Source organism: Siniperca chuatsi, linkage group LG4, assembly GCF_020085105.1.
Source record: "Siniperca chuatsi isolate FFG_IHB_CAS linkage group LG4, ASM2008510v1, whole genome shotgun sequence".
Taxonomy (NCBI): domain Eukaryota; kingdom Metazoa; phylum Chordata; class Actinopteri; order Centrarchiformes; family Sinipercidae; genus Siniperca; species Siniperca chuatsi.
In genome coordinates this window covers 18,626,525-18,641,435 of record NC_058045.1, presented here as the reverse complement: position 1 = coordinate 18,641,435, position 14,911 = coordinate 18,626,525, and the positions used below count along the sequence as shown (strand labels likewise).

The 14,911-nt window shown below is 42.2% G+C and overlaps 1 protein-coding gene across 6 annotated transcripts in view; it reads left to right on the top strand.

The window, feature by feature from the left end:
- Positions 1 to 7,854, top strand: part of osbpl5 (oxysterol binding protein-like 5) — a 56,771-nt gene extending 48,917 nt beyond the window's left edge. For all 6 annotated transcript variants that reach the window (XM_044191869.1, XM_044191867.1, XM_044191868.1 and 3 more), the window contains 11 exons: positions 1,184 to 1,282; positions 1,487 to 1,583; positions 1,858 to 1,956; positions 3,530 to 3,627; positions 3,807 to 3,896; positions 4,348 to 4,484; positions 4,660 to 4,839; positions 5,029 to 5,158; positions 5,445 to 5,559; positions 5,653 to 5,755; positions 6,104 to 7,854. In XM_044191869.1, the coding sequence (XP_044047804.1) occupies positions 1,184 to 1,282; positions 1,487 to 1,583; positions 1,858 to 1,956; positions 3,530 to 3,627; positions 3,807 to 3,896; positions 4,348 to 4,484; positions 4,660 to 4,839; positions 5,029 to 5,158; positions 5,445 to 5,559; positions 5,653 to 5,755; positions 6,104 to 6,239 (1,284 nt within the window). In that variant the 3' untranslated portion in view covers positions 6,240 to 7,854. The remainder of the gene's footprint in view (positions 1 to 1,183; positions 1,283 to 1,486; positions 1,584 to 1,857; positions 1,957 to 3,529; positions 3,628 to 3,806; positions 3,897 to 4,347; positions 4,485 to 4,659; positions 4,840 to 5,028; positions 5,159 to 5,444; positions 5,560 to 5,652; positions 5,756 to 6,103) is intronic.
- Positions 7,855 to 14,911: the final 7,057 nt, after the last annotated feature.

Sequence of the window (14,911 nt, the reverse complement as noted above, 5' to 3'; positions counted from 1 at the left end):
TTGCCTCAAGTGGAGGAGTTCAAGTATCTCGGGTCTTGTTCACGAGTGAGGGACGGATGGAGCGTGAGATTGACAGGCGGATCGGTACAGCGCCTGCAGTGATGCGGGCGCTGTATCGGACCGTTGTGGTGAAGAAGGAGCTGAGTCGAAAGACAAAGCTCTCGATTTATCGGTCACCCACGCTCCTGCCCTCACCTATGGTCATGAGCTCTGGGTAGTGACCGAAAGGACAAGATCGCGGATACAAGCGGCCGAAATGGGCTTCCTCCGCCGAGTGGCTGGCGCTCCCTTAGAGATAGGGTGAGGAGCTCAGTCACACGGGGAGCTCGAGTAGAGCCGCTGCTCCTCCACGTCGAGAGGAGCCAGCTGAGGTGGCTAGGGCATCTGATCCGGATGCCTCCTGGACGCCTCCCTCGGGAGGTGTTCTGGGCATGTCCCACCGGGAGGCGGCCCCGGGGAAGACCCAGGACGAAGTAACCAGGGGATTCAGCTGTCTAGTTATTGCCAAAGCTTTCAGCTGAATAACAGCTCCCTCCATTCTGGTTTTCAGTTACATACTTACACTCTCCTGTCAAGCTCTTGGAAGTGGCAGTGTGTTAGCATTTTTCAGACCGTCCTTTTTGGGCTCACCATCTTCTAACATGACATTCTGTTACACTGTATTTCTTGGCCGCTGACAAATGACTCTGTCCTGGATCTATTTCTGCAGTAAAAATGGCAGAGACACTCATTAGGAATTTATTTCCTCAGTGGCAGCAAAACACTCAACATGAGCCAACAGATAACGCCTGCAGATTAAATTGGGCTTTATAACCCATTATTATTAGGACATCTACAGGACTGTCTGCCTGCAATGCTGTGCATTATTTCCTGCTGAATTATAGAGTCCAGACAAGTGGTAATGTGCTTCATGGTGATGCTTATTATCTGTGGCTTTTATTTATTTATTTTCTTATTTTTTTAAATCTCATTGGTGAGGCCAGTTTGGTCCAGGGATCATCTGCAATGTAATTGGTCCCCAGCACTGGGTATTGGTTAAGTGTTAAGAAACTGTAATCTTGCCCAACTGTCACAAAAAAAAACATCAAACTATTTCCACATTTGACTTAAAAGAGAAAAACTGTTTGTATCAGAAAATGCTTCCATTGATACTAATACTGCTGTGTGTGTTTGCATTTTCAAGGGTCTGAAGAAGCCTTACAACCCAATCCTGGGGGAAACGTTTCGCTGCTGCTGGCTTCATCCTCAAACCGACAGCTGCACTTTCTACATAGCTGAACAGGTTAAACTAGATTCATAGCTAGAATGTGTAAATGCACTGGACACGATTTATCCCTTGTGTGAAATATTTTGCATAATCCAGCAAACACACAGAGCACACACCTGTGAAATGCAGCAAGTGTAACATTAATACGTGCCAGAGAGTTTCTAACACTTATTTTTCTCACTCTGCTGCTCAAATGTCTCTCTCGCTTTCCTCTGCCAGGTGTCCCACCATCCTCCCATCTCTGCCTTTTATGTCTGCAATAGGAAGGATGGTTTCTCTATCAGTGGGAGCATCCTGGCCAAGTCCAAGTTCTACGGTACACAGCATACTACAATATGTAATCTGTTTGTCAAAGCTGAAAGATCAGCATAGACCAATACACATACACACATATTTAAAGTCGTGCAGGGACACAACAATGTGATCACAGGTTTGATTATTGATCCTTATGTCCATCCATGTCGAGATAAATTCCCACCCTTGCCTCGAGGCAGATGGCTGTCAATATGAGCTTTTTAAGGGGGATCTACAAGGAAAATTGATACTTGTGTTCTTCAATCAAGTGCTTCTCTGTCCTTCCACTGTTGTAGGTAACTCTCTGTCAGCTATTCTGGATGGCAAAGCCAGGCTGCTATTTCTGAGCAGGGGTGAGGAGTATGTCATCACCATGCCATACGCTCACTGCAAAGGTAATAGATCTACAGTAATTATTGATGACCATCACTACTAATCCATCTGTCCATGTCCTTGATGCTGTGTCAACATTGGCAGTAGGTTCCCATAATCTCCTTAATACTGCATCATCTCTTTGGAAACAACTATTGTTTAGAGGTTTTTATTGCCATACATTGTTTAGATACTCTAAGGAGGGACAAAAGGTCCATTTTGGTGTTGATGTCCCTCTTAATGCTGTTATGTTTATAACAATCCAATTTTGTTCATTTAGAACTTAACAATCACCTTCCCTGTCCCCTTAAATACTGTTACATGGTTAGGGTATGTTAAGTACTGTACTGTAGATAATTCAAATACAATTGTAAGTAAGTAACAAGGACACACGCTTTCAGACATTAAGTACACTATACATTACAGAAAGGATGGTATTGGATGATCTTCAGTTTTCCAAGCCACTCAACAGTCTCTAGAGGGCAGATAGGATACTGTGAGTGAGTGAGGTTCTTTGTGGATCTATGAGCATCTAAATAGATCTCTGGCACTACTCATCAATTGAAATAAATCCTGTGAAGTTGTTAACAATTTAGGATGTTAAAAGCATAGTTCAGTTTAATAGGTGGAATTCACAAGCAATCAGTCTACACTGTCTAAAGAATACACCTCACATGGAGCAACCAATGTTTTACACAACAAACAAATTTCATACAGGAAAATTGATTTAGTTTGCATAGAGCTTACGACGTGTCTACACAGGAAGTGTTTCAGCTGCGTTTTTCAGTCCGCCTCACACACGTCTGATGAAACAGATGCGCTCCTGTTTTAATCAATCCAGCTGTCTACACAGGCTGCGTAACGGCTCTCGTTTCACTCATGTTATACAAGCTTAAACGTGACCTGAAGTGTATTTTTACACGTCAAGTCTATTTTCTTCCGTTTTACATCCGTAACTACAGTGATTGTGTGTTGGGCTCTGATAACAAAGTATCATTATACAACATGTTTGGTCCTCTTTGCTTTCTCCCTGGATGATTTTAGTTCCTGCCTCACCCAACTGACCTTGGCTGTTTGTTGCCAAGCTCCTCATCATCACACTCAAATTACTGAACATAGCTATAGTACAGGAGGTTAACATACAAACTCATCTTCTATGGATACAGTGAAATTTGTCTACGGTGACAAATCATGTGTGGGCCTGGGTCTGTCATAGCCAATATGTCTGAGCTACTGGAAATCAAAAAGCCCCCTGCTCTGCTCTGCTCTGAACATGAACTCTCACATGGCAGACGGCCAAAATTAGAGATGGATGATGGGTGGAATCTGAGTAAGGTCGAGTTTCTGTTTATTCTCCGAGTGTACATGGACATGTTGTAAATTATTGTCTTTATCTTGTCTCAGTCTAGTCAAGGAATGCGCTCACTGCGATCGCCTAGATCATGAATTATATTCCTAACCGTACAGTAACACAGGGGATGTATGATTATTTGCTGGACTTCTTACAGGATGTTCTTGTTCTCCACCTCATCTACATTCTGTTCATTGATGTGCTGTTGATCTGATGCTGTAATACTGTATCTGTGCCTCCTGTAGGTATCCTGTATGGCACTATGACACTAGAGCTGGGTGGGAAGGTTACCATTGAGTGTGAGAAAACAAAATGTTTCACAGAACTGGAGTTCAAACTCAAGGTATATTTTTAAACAAGTTAAAGATTTTATTTACATCGTTAATGTTTGTAAATGTACTTTGATTTGTTATTTTTTCTTACATTATAATAGTTGCTTGACGAGCCAGCAATTGATACTGTACACTCTGAGATGACAGCAGTTTTAGTAAAGGTGTTACACTTTGACTGTGTTCACTGCAGCCTTTCCTCGGAGGCTCCTGCTCTGTGAATCAGATCAGCGGGAAGATCTCTGTGGGAGAGGAGCTACTGGCTACCGTTGATGGACACTGGGTGAGAGCTGTTATCCCTCTGCCCCAGCCTGCAGCCTCAATCTCCCTCTCAAGTTCAGCTTTCAGCATCCCTCTCTGCCACTTAACTTGCTGCCACTCAGTATTCAGTAATTCTCTATAGTAATTAGAGCAGATTTTGAAATTAGAGGTTTAGGATGAGAGCAAGTAGAGGACCCCCTATTTAGAGGGCTCTCACAGTGGGCTGAAGGGTCTGGAAAGGTTTGAAAATTAATTTGGTTATTTTATGTTCTGGAAATGGTTAGTAAAAACTATAAATATGTTCCAGTTTTTTCAGTGTTACCTCCCTGTGAAGGAGACAAAAGAAAAAAGTATCACATCCTTACATTTTTATTATATAATTAGTTAACATTGATAGGAATATTGAGAGTTCTGTGTGCTGAATTGCTTTGATTGATGGGATTGAACATTTTGTTGCGTTTTGTTGTATTAAGGACAGTGAGGTGTTCATTCATGAGAAGCACTCGGGCCAGCAGGAGACATTGTGGAACCCGAGCCCAGACATTCGCAGCAGCCGCCTAAAGAGACAAGTGGTCCAAATAGACCAGCAGGGAGAGTTTGAGTCTGAAAGGTAAACCACATATGTTTATTTCCTAACTTATGTTACCTAATATATGTCGATCACTGTGTTCATTCTTAATTTGAAGAATGTTAACTTGAAGAAACAAACATGAATGACTTCAGTGACACTTACATGTACAATAAGTCTGCCTCGTGTTCATGTAATCTTAATATGCTCTTGACAGACTGTGGCAGCATGTGACCAGTGCCATCATGGATCGGGACCAGCTGCGGGCCACCCAAGAGAAGTTTGTGCTGGAGGAAGCTCAGCGGAGCGAGGCCAGGGAGAGAGGAGACAAACCCTGGACCCCACGACTTTTCCATCAGGACCCCGTCACCTCTGAGTGGACCTACAGGCACATGGAGTATGAACACACTCACACCAAGCCAATAAAACACAGGAGATGGCACACACTGGTCTTTTTAGGTTAGATTTTAGGTCAGTATAACGAGGATTGAGCTGTAGAGTAAAGAGAGGAAAAACATGGAAATAATGACATGTTCAGATTTGAATTATATCCATCCACAGCTTTATTTATTGTCCTGTTTGGCAGCATGCAACCGTGGGACCCTGAGCGCTCTCTGGTTCAGTTTGAGAAGGATGGAGTGATTCAGACGCACGAGAAAAGCCAGAGGCGACACAACGGACTCTCCTACAGCCACAGCTGGGCCAGCCAGCAGAAGGTTAGCTAGGCTGATCACGCACCTCCAAACCAGAGCTATACTGACTTGTTATTGATGGGTGTGTCATTGACATTTAATCAAAATGAAAGCTGCACTGGTTCTTGTCAAGCCAGACTGCACCTGCTCCAAAATCACTAACAAGCATGATCAGCCCCTTTCCTTCTCACTTGTTATTCGCTGCAGTGATGCTTTATTCAACTGTTAGCGTGTTGCATCAGCTAGCAGTTCAATTAGTCTGCAGTGAAGTTTGAATAACTTACATTAAAACTCTTCTGCTTCATCCCAGGCTGAGGTGAACGGGAAACGCAGAAAGGCCAGCAGCCAGCCGTCCAGCTGCAGCCAGAACACTGAGAGCAGCAGCACCACACCAGAACCCACACACGAGTCCTCGGACAATGAAGGTGAGGCATATACACACATACACACACTCAAATACAAACAAAATCTTAAATTGCGCCACCAAAGTCTTATGTTCTCACCTGTTGTGTGCCCAGGGTTCTCAAACCAATGTGCACGATGCAATAAAGAGGTGAAGGACATGGCCATGATAGAGGCCTCCATCACATCTATACAGAAGACACAGCAGGACATCCAGAGGTGAAAATAACACACGTGTTCACACTCACACATTTGTGGAGGGAATTGGGGTAGTATAATCTCATAAGAGGTCAGAGGTACAAACATCCTTCCTCCTGAGGTGAAAAAAACCCTTCACATGGACTTTGAATACATTGTTTATTATCAGTGAAAAGAAAGATGTTTCCCAAATTGAACAATGTCCACTGTTGGATATCCATAATTGGTTAATATCAGTGTCAATTTCAGAACTTTAAAAAAAATATCTATTTTGTGTTTTATTGTGATAATATAACATTGTTTGGACTTAATTCCTGCTGAGCATTGTTAAACAACATTGTTCACCTTGACCCTTCTGTCTCCCTGTAGGAACCTGGTGGCTCTGAGTCGTCAGCTGACTCGTCAGAGGACGACAGACGACAGCGCGTCCTTAACAGGCCGCCACTGTCTCATCCTCTGTGTTCTGCTTCTCTCACAGCTCCTCCTCAACTACATCTTCACCTGAGCCCGCTCCTCAGGGAGGAGTTTCCCTCCGGCACTGATCTGGCATTAGATCCCTCCAAAAAGCACAGTCTCTGATCAGCAGATGAGACCTCAGATCAGTGTTGAGAGAGCAACTTTGTCCCTTTGTTTCCTCTAATAGGGGAGGCGCACGGACATTATAGCAATAAACACAGCCACAGCCACCGCCTGTCAGTCATCTGCAGAGAGTAACGGCACCCCCTAGTGTAGCCAGACTGAAACAGCACCGGCACCCACGCACTTTGGACAGGGAAGGACGGATGAGAGACAAGCATGGCTAAAAAGATTTTGAATAAAAAAGATTAAATGTATGATGAAGATGAAGAATGATTTTGCAAAAAGAAATGACAGAGAGGATGTTTCACCATTCCTTAGTGTCTTTTTATATTGCCCTGCAATACTGTTTATCTGTTAGTGTGCCTATATGTGTGTTGTCCGTACCTACAGTACAGTAGGCCCTATGGGCGCAGGCAGATCACCGCTTGGACTTCTCCTACTCCCCTTCCACTCCAGATTTTGGGCCTTAACGCTGAAGCCAAAAAGAAGAAGAAAAACATGACGTATACAAACAAAGAAGGAATATCTTCCAACAGTGCAATTCTGTGTGTTTTGTATTGATGTACACTCAAATACACTCTGTCTCATCTTTTAATGATGATTTTACCAAAACAGTATTTATAATCTGAAAGGACAAAGAGTACTTGTTTACAGGGAGCACTGTGTGTGTTTGTAGTGACACATAGGAATGAAAGATAATGGAAGTGAGGCAGGGCAGAGCGCCAAACTGAGTGTCTTTGTATTTGTGTGCCTGTAGTGCTCTAACCGAAGGGATAATAGCATAGCACTGCTTTGGTCTAGACCACGACACTAGTGTGTACAATCAGCTACGTAGAGGAGGAGTGTGGAGGAAGGGACAGAGGGAACGAGTGACAAAACACAAAAGAAATTGAGTACTTTGGCCTAAATAGAAGGGGTTTGTGTGTGCCTCTTGGTCCACACCATGTTCATGTGACTGTTTTAAGATGTAAACACTTAGTAATTAGCTGTTTGTTTTTTCTTTTAATCAATTTGTATATATTTGTCTGGAGGTCTGTGTTTCAAAAAGAGATTTCAGAATGTATTTATTGGGTGATTAACCTTGACTTTCCTAATCTAATTCAGCTTGGAGGATGGAGACCAGGGGTGACAATCACTCTCCCAGGTGTGTGTGTGTGTGTGTGTGTGTGAGTGTGAGTGAGAGGGAGCACATGTGTGCGAGTAAGCCATTATGGTTGTGCTATACAAAGCCAGGTCTGTGATCTTGGTTTTTACTGGTTTTTAACCCTTGATTTTCAGTCTCCATTGCCAGTACTGATCTACCCATCAGGATAGACTCGGGAGAGCACAAGAAGGAAGTCGACTCTTTGAATGCGTTTATTTACACCTTAATTTGTTTTGGTTTGTGTTTTCTACTCTACTGCCATGTTATGGGGATTCTACATGCCAGATATTTTTGTCATATGGAATGAAACTACAGAGAACATGATGTTGCCCAATGTTTTCATTCATACCTGTTGCGTACTGTAGCACTACAGTAAAACATTTTAACCCTGCCACTACCCTTGGCCCTCATTGTCTTATAACAGAAAATTGTATCCACTGGTGTTCAAAACAATGAGAAATACTTCACTTTACAGAAGGAAATTGTTTCTTTTGTTGTCAAATATTCTCCACTAGAGGGAGATGTTGATGTGGGTAAACCAAGGTCTCTAAACTCGGACTGTTAACTAAAGTATTCCTCACATTTGTGAAGTGATTTCCTTTTACATAACTAGACTGCAGCACTCAAGCTGAAAAATCTTCTAGACGTTGGGTACAAATGAAAGAAAATGTTAGACTAGACAAAACTAGAAGGCCCATACGCACAACAATGTTGGTAGCAACATTTTTGTGCAAACTACTTGAGAATTGAGATGAGTGGTCGACACAGTGACTGCAGAGCCCTCTCACAGGCCTCAGAGTTGAACCTGAGCAGGTGAAAATCTCGTGGTAGGTGACACATGGATCAACATCTCTGCCATGCACAGATTTAAGCCCCAGCGAGGGTAACCGGATTGTGTTTAGGAGCCTCCATACAATGCAGGAGGCCTGTAGAGTGACTGATGTTAAAGCACTATGAAAAGTTAATATTTATATATCACAAATTTCCCTCAGGGGTTTCACAATCTGTACAGCGTATAGCATACAAACATGCTCTATCCTTAGACCCTTAACTGTGAATGGCTGTAGCTGTCCAGTCAATGGTGCTTTATGAGAAGCGGACAACATTTGTAGTTTAAGAAATGTGTCAACTAGTGAAGTGAACTACATTTCTTGCCAATAAATCTTAATTAAAAGCAAGATTAATCAGGCCAGAACGTAGGCCTACACAAAAAAAGTCTTATAAATTACAGTAAAAGAGGTAAAGTAAATGTACAGTAACTGGTTATTTCCATCCTGACAGATTGCTGTGTTGAAGGCTTATTCCGCTTACACAGACAAGGTACACTGCTGGCCCGTTTTAGCAAATTAAATTGTAATCTCAGGATAACAGTGCAGGGGTGTCAGTTTTGTCTTTAAAATCAGAAGCAATGGCAGATGGGATGAGACACATTTTATTGTGTATTAAGTTTAATCACAAATTGAATTTCACTTCCTCCTGCCTCTATGCAAGACACTGAGTAATGGCACTGCAGAGTCTGGTACCCATCCACTTTACATAGAAAGCCTTTGAAGTGTGATGAGGTGAATACCCGACATATCAAAGTGTCAAATCTAACCAAACGGGGATTAATCTGCAGAAGTGAAATGTATTTGTGGTTTTGTACTTTAGTACCCCTTCTGTCACTAAAACCATTCAGTTAGAAACCGCCAACCCTGTATTATAGCAAGGTTTACAATGATACACTAGACATTAATACAGCCTGCAGCAATGCCACATTGTGCTTTAAATTTTGTCAAATCAGCATGAAAGCAAATGAGTTGATAAAAGGCTTCCATTTATGCTCTGACTCTCTGCGAACTTGCAAAGATCTCATTAACATATAAAAAGTATTGTAGAGATATTAGGCCTACTTTCTTTGCCTTCCTCCACCTCCACAGGGTCAGAGTGGAGGTGGTAGGGATTCAGTGTCTTGCTCAAAGACACTAAAGCAAGGCAGATATTTGCCAAAACAGAGTGAACCCAAAAGCTGGAGCTGAATCCACATTTCTACCATCTCTTACCCAAATCTTAACAAGACAGTTTTTTGTTTTCTATTCTAAAATGAGGAGCTTGTGATGTGAACAGGGCGAGGAATAGGGTTTAAGCAGCAGATTGTTTGCAGAGTGAAGATCAAGGAGTAATCTCCTGCCGCATGGCTTGTTTCTTTTCTCCACTTAGCTAAATGTCTGAGTTGGTGTACACTGGACCATTGTGTTGTCCGACTGTATGTGTGGGGCTGACGGAAGGAGCGACAGCCCAAATTAGGCCAGAGGAGAGTGTGTGTGTGTGTGTGTGTTTGTGTTTATTTTCCAGGGAGCAAGCATTCCATCAAAGGAGGTTCCTCTCGATGTGTGTGACTGAGTTTGTAACAATTTTCCTGCTCTGGATCCCTCTTTGTCTGTCTCCATGTGTGTTGGTGTGTGTTTATTTCTCCTGGCACTGGACAAGCGAGAGGTGTAAACTGCTCTCTGGTCAAGTACAGTATCCCACACACTGCCAGCATCAACGAACACACTGAGGGGAACATTCAAACAACTCTGAGTCAGGTGGAAGTGGAGGAATATGACATCAAGCAGACTAAATCAATTTTTCAAATGTTTCTTTTCTCTTACATTAGTCAAAAAATCATTTCTCATTGCTGAACATTTAAAGGAACAATTCTACATTTTGAGAAATACGTTTGTTCACTTTCTTGTCTAAAAAGTGGTTAGCTTAGCTAAGCACAAAAAGTGGAAATGGAGGTAAACAGCTAGCCTGGCTCTGTCCAAAGGTAACAAAATGCGCTTACCTGCACCTCTAAAGCTCATTAATTTATACATTCTTATATCTTATTTGTATAAACTGTACAAAATCCGAAGTGTAAAAATGGGTTATGTGTATTTCTTGGCTAGGACCATTTGCCCCTAACCAGTGGAGACTCTGGGAAGTTACTGCACCTGGCCAAGAAACAGTTGTCCAGATCAAACAAACCAGATATAATGTGTTAATTAGTGAGCTTTATAGGCGCTGGTAGGCAGATTATGTTACTTTTGGTGCAGCCAGGTTAGTTGTTTTTCTCTGTTTCCAGTCTTTATGCTAGGCTAAGCTAACCAGCTGCTAGCTGTAGCTTCAAATTTAGCGTGCAGTCATGAGAGTGTATAGATATTTTCATCTAACTCTCGGCAAAAAGAGTGAATGCACCTAATTCTCAAAATGTTGAACTATTCCTTTAAATTTAAGCTAACATGAAACTGATAATATTGTGTAATATAAGTCTAATAATAACTTAAATGTTTTTCTATAATGGGCATGAGTTTCTTTCCGGAAATCATTTTGTTTTTAGCTTGTATCCCTCGTCCTTTCAACATGGCCGAGCCATACTTAGACAAAAATAATCCTTTTATTCTGTCTCTATAATCCATGGCCTCCCCACCCTTTCTTCCACTGTATTTTCTCCCCAGGTAAGTGAGTGGGAGGCCAGCTGCACCGAGGCGTGGCCTGCTTGTTTTGGCTGAAGGGCAGCTGGAGTCGAGTCGGATGTTTTCTCTGTGGGTTGCCTCTCTGTTGCACTTCAGGCGTCCGGAATAGGCAAGAGGGAGGCAGAGACAGAGGACTTGTCTGGACTTGCCTTTCAGAAAGCAGAGGAGAGGATGGAGAACAGAGGGAGGGAGTCTGGCAGTCTGGTGCACCCTGAGGCAATGTGTGTCATGTGTCTATTTCTTTATCGTTGCTGCAGGAGAGCAGATGCTGTCAGGTAAATTACACCAATTAAACCAGTAAATCACTGCTGATAACTTATGTAGGTGAACTCCTTGCTCACAGCAGCTCTTTGTCTGGCTTCGACATTGGTGGAAAGTAACTAAGTACAGTAACTAAAGTACTGATGCTTTACTTGAGTATTTCTCTTTTATGCTACTTTATACTTTTGACACTTCACTCATGGTCCATTAACATGCTTGTTCTGGAGCTTTTGGTATTGTGGTTAGGGTCATCAGCAGATGAAGTTTGCCCCCATTGCCATGGAACAGCAGCTGTTCAAACTTTCCATTATTCTGAGCAATTTTAGAACTTCTAATCATTATTGGCTTTAAAGTTCGACTTCAAGTTTCCAGACAAAACACTCTCTACTCAAGGTCCACTTCCTTGCTTGTTCTGGAGCTTTCGACCATATCACAAGATGATGATAGTGAAGAAGACCATGTGATGCTGCCATTTGAACCGTCTTTATACTGTACTTTATACTTGTACTCTACTAGATTTAGGAGGCAATTATTGTACTTTTTACTCTTGACAACTTTAGTTACTATTTACCTTGCCGAATAATAATATTTACATTATTATTTAAATTATCAGCTTATAAAACATGTTGTATCATTATGGATTCAGCTATTCAACAGTATATCGAATACGTTTTTTGGGCAAGTTTCAGGTCTTAAAAAACAATCATGATTTGCAAGTCTTTTATGTGAGAAATGGATGTTTTTGTCCAAGTCACTACTAAAAGTTGGTGTTACTATTGTACTTTCGGGTGAAATTTTGAATGCTGGACTTTTTTTTATTAAAGTCTCTTTAGTTTTTTTTTACAGTGTGGTATAGCTTCTGACCACTTCTTCCACCACTGTACCTAGGGCTTAATAAGGAAACAAGATATTTTACTCAAAGGACAAAAATAGTGTTCAAAGTCATCTGATGAGTGTTTTTGATGTTAAGTCCTTACCGTTGTTTTTGTTATTTTAATATACTCTTGTCTAAACTGTTAGGGATGACACATGTCAGAGTCAGGATAAAGCCCTTAGGTTTATGATTAACCTCGGTTTTATGTCATTTAAGCCAAAAATTTATGTAGTGTGAATTTGGGTCTTGGGACTACATCAGTGAACCTTCATCTGTATTTGATTGCAGACTCTGATATGGGTCAGTGTGTGATAATCTGTCTAACTTTGTATGTTTCATTAGTATTTACTGAGCCTGACCATCTCTGGTTCCTTGAAGAGATAATGAAACCAAACTCAAACTTCTGGTTTAATCTAAATCGACTCATTAAATGTGGCCTTTGATGATTCAAAGGATGAATCATTACATTTCACTATAAAATGAAAACAACTGGAAAGTACCAATTTGCTGGGGTGGCTGTAGCAATGCCCTGCCTGTCTGTTGCCGTGCCAACCACCCACAGCATGTGATGTAATTGGATGCGGGGTGGTCTTGTGCAGACAAGTAGACATGACCTGTTAAAACACAAACGGAGGAGGATTCAGAGAGGATCTCTTCTTTTACCTCCCAGTATGCAACATTTTCATCCACAGTTGAGGTGAAAAATGTGAAAATCAGTGAACAGTCTCTCACTAACTTCTAATGTAAGGAAATCACTACCAACCAGCAATTACATAATCTTCAAATACAGCTATTACCAGTTGTATAATGCAACGCTTTGATTTGTTGCCATGGCGGCGGCGCTGCCAGCCTGTGGGGTTTCCAAGTAAAGCTGCTGCTCTTGTAGAGTCTTGTCCTGGAGCACTCAGCCCGTCCCACAGTTTAATGAGACAAACACACACTCACTCAGAGGGGATTTATCGCTACATGCCCAACACCACTTCGCTATAACTTAAATTCTCCCTGGTAAGAAGAGCCCATCGTGTCCTGTCTCTTCAAACACAAAAAGAGAGTTTATATTACTCTCAAAAGAGGCAGGAATCCATAATTTTTTTATCAATTCTCTAAACATTTATGAACTACGGTGGCACTAGAGGAGTGACCTTTGACCTATACAGCATGCATACAATTCTGCAGCCGCATGAGGATGTATGGCATCTGAATATAGTTATGGCATCTATGTATGGAGCATAGCACCAAGATTGTTTGCGCTTGATCCTGTCCCTCTGTATATCTTGTTTACATACTTTAAAAACTACTGTTGATTGAGCTCTGCTTCCTGCTTCCTGTCTGTGTCTCATTGTTTTGTCCTTTCAGCATTGGTCAGTTAGGTCAAGGAAGTCTGATTGTTCGGCTAACCCTCTGATTTGCTATCCAAGTTATTCTTTCATGCCACTTCTTCTCTTCCCATTTCCATCCGTCAGTCAAACAGTTGCTCGTGATTTAATAAACAGGAGAGAGAAAGCTGTGACATGAGGTCACAGCTGGTGTGTATACGTATGTGTGTGTGTGTGTTTGAAATCCTATACAGACATCATACTTGCTACCAGGATCATCGTCGGCATTAACACAGTGATGTGATACAAGGGAGTTTGTTGCCAGCAGGTTGTTGTTGTTTTTTGGAACAAACACACGCCTGTCTCTGGACTGGATTTGCACAGTGAAAGACATTTCACGACAGCACGAAAGCCAGAGGAAGTGACATTAAAATAAAGAAGTTACGGACACACAAATTAACCAAATATCTTACTTGACAAATCAGAATTTCTAAGGGAGTTTACCAACAATTTTATCTGTGATCAGGCATACACACACAAGCCGCAGTTTCACAGTGTGTATACAAGCTCGCTATGGAAAGATAATAAATTGCATTGCACTTACACAGAGTACAGACAAGTACACACTGTACGTTCACCCTTCAGATATTCTACAGTAGAAGCCTTTGTTGCAGGGGCCACATCCTCTGCGGTGAGATCCTGACCCTAGTTAGAGAGACAAGAAGTGTGTGTATGTGTGTGAGTGCACTGTCGTCCATGTGTATGCACACTGTATGTGTCCTGCCCACTCAGCTCTTCCATCCTTAGGCCCAGATTCCAGTGGACCTCCCTGCTCGGGTGTTGAGGTTTGAGAGCAGGCTTTGAAGGAGGCTCCAGTGACTCATTACCCAACAATCCACCCACCCACCCTTCATGTCCTCTACACCCACCAAACATCTCCATCCTCGCCCCAGCCCCTGCCCCTTGTCCTCTGGCACAGATAACCGACACACGGCTCCCCGCACACACACATACACACTTGTTGATCGTTGACTAAAGAAAAGAGATTCTGTTTCAGTGGAACAGGGATTGTGTGGACCAAACCGCTGTGAAGGACTCCTCTGTGTGTGTGTGTGTGTAGATGTTGTACTGTATGTCAATGTGCACAGCCACTGCACTAGCTAATGTAATATGTCTCAGTTTTAACAGCATGTGGAGCAATTTTTATCTGACAAGATCTCAGTTTTCATATTTAATGTTTCAACCTTTCTTGTATAAACCTGACATCCTAGTCTCTGCCTCCATCTCTCCTGCTGGAGTAATTTCTTTATGTTTCCTTGGGGGTTGTGTAAACCTATACCACAAACTCCTGTTCCCACAGCTTACACAGGTTGTACCCCCACATTTAACTGGTGTGAGCACACATCTACGCCCCTCGTGGGGACAAAACCAGACATCTGCTCCCATGTTTTAGCAATTGGTCCAGGAGATGTGTATGTTTTTCACATACTGCTGGGTGTCTGTATACAGTGTGTTCATTAAAGA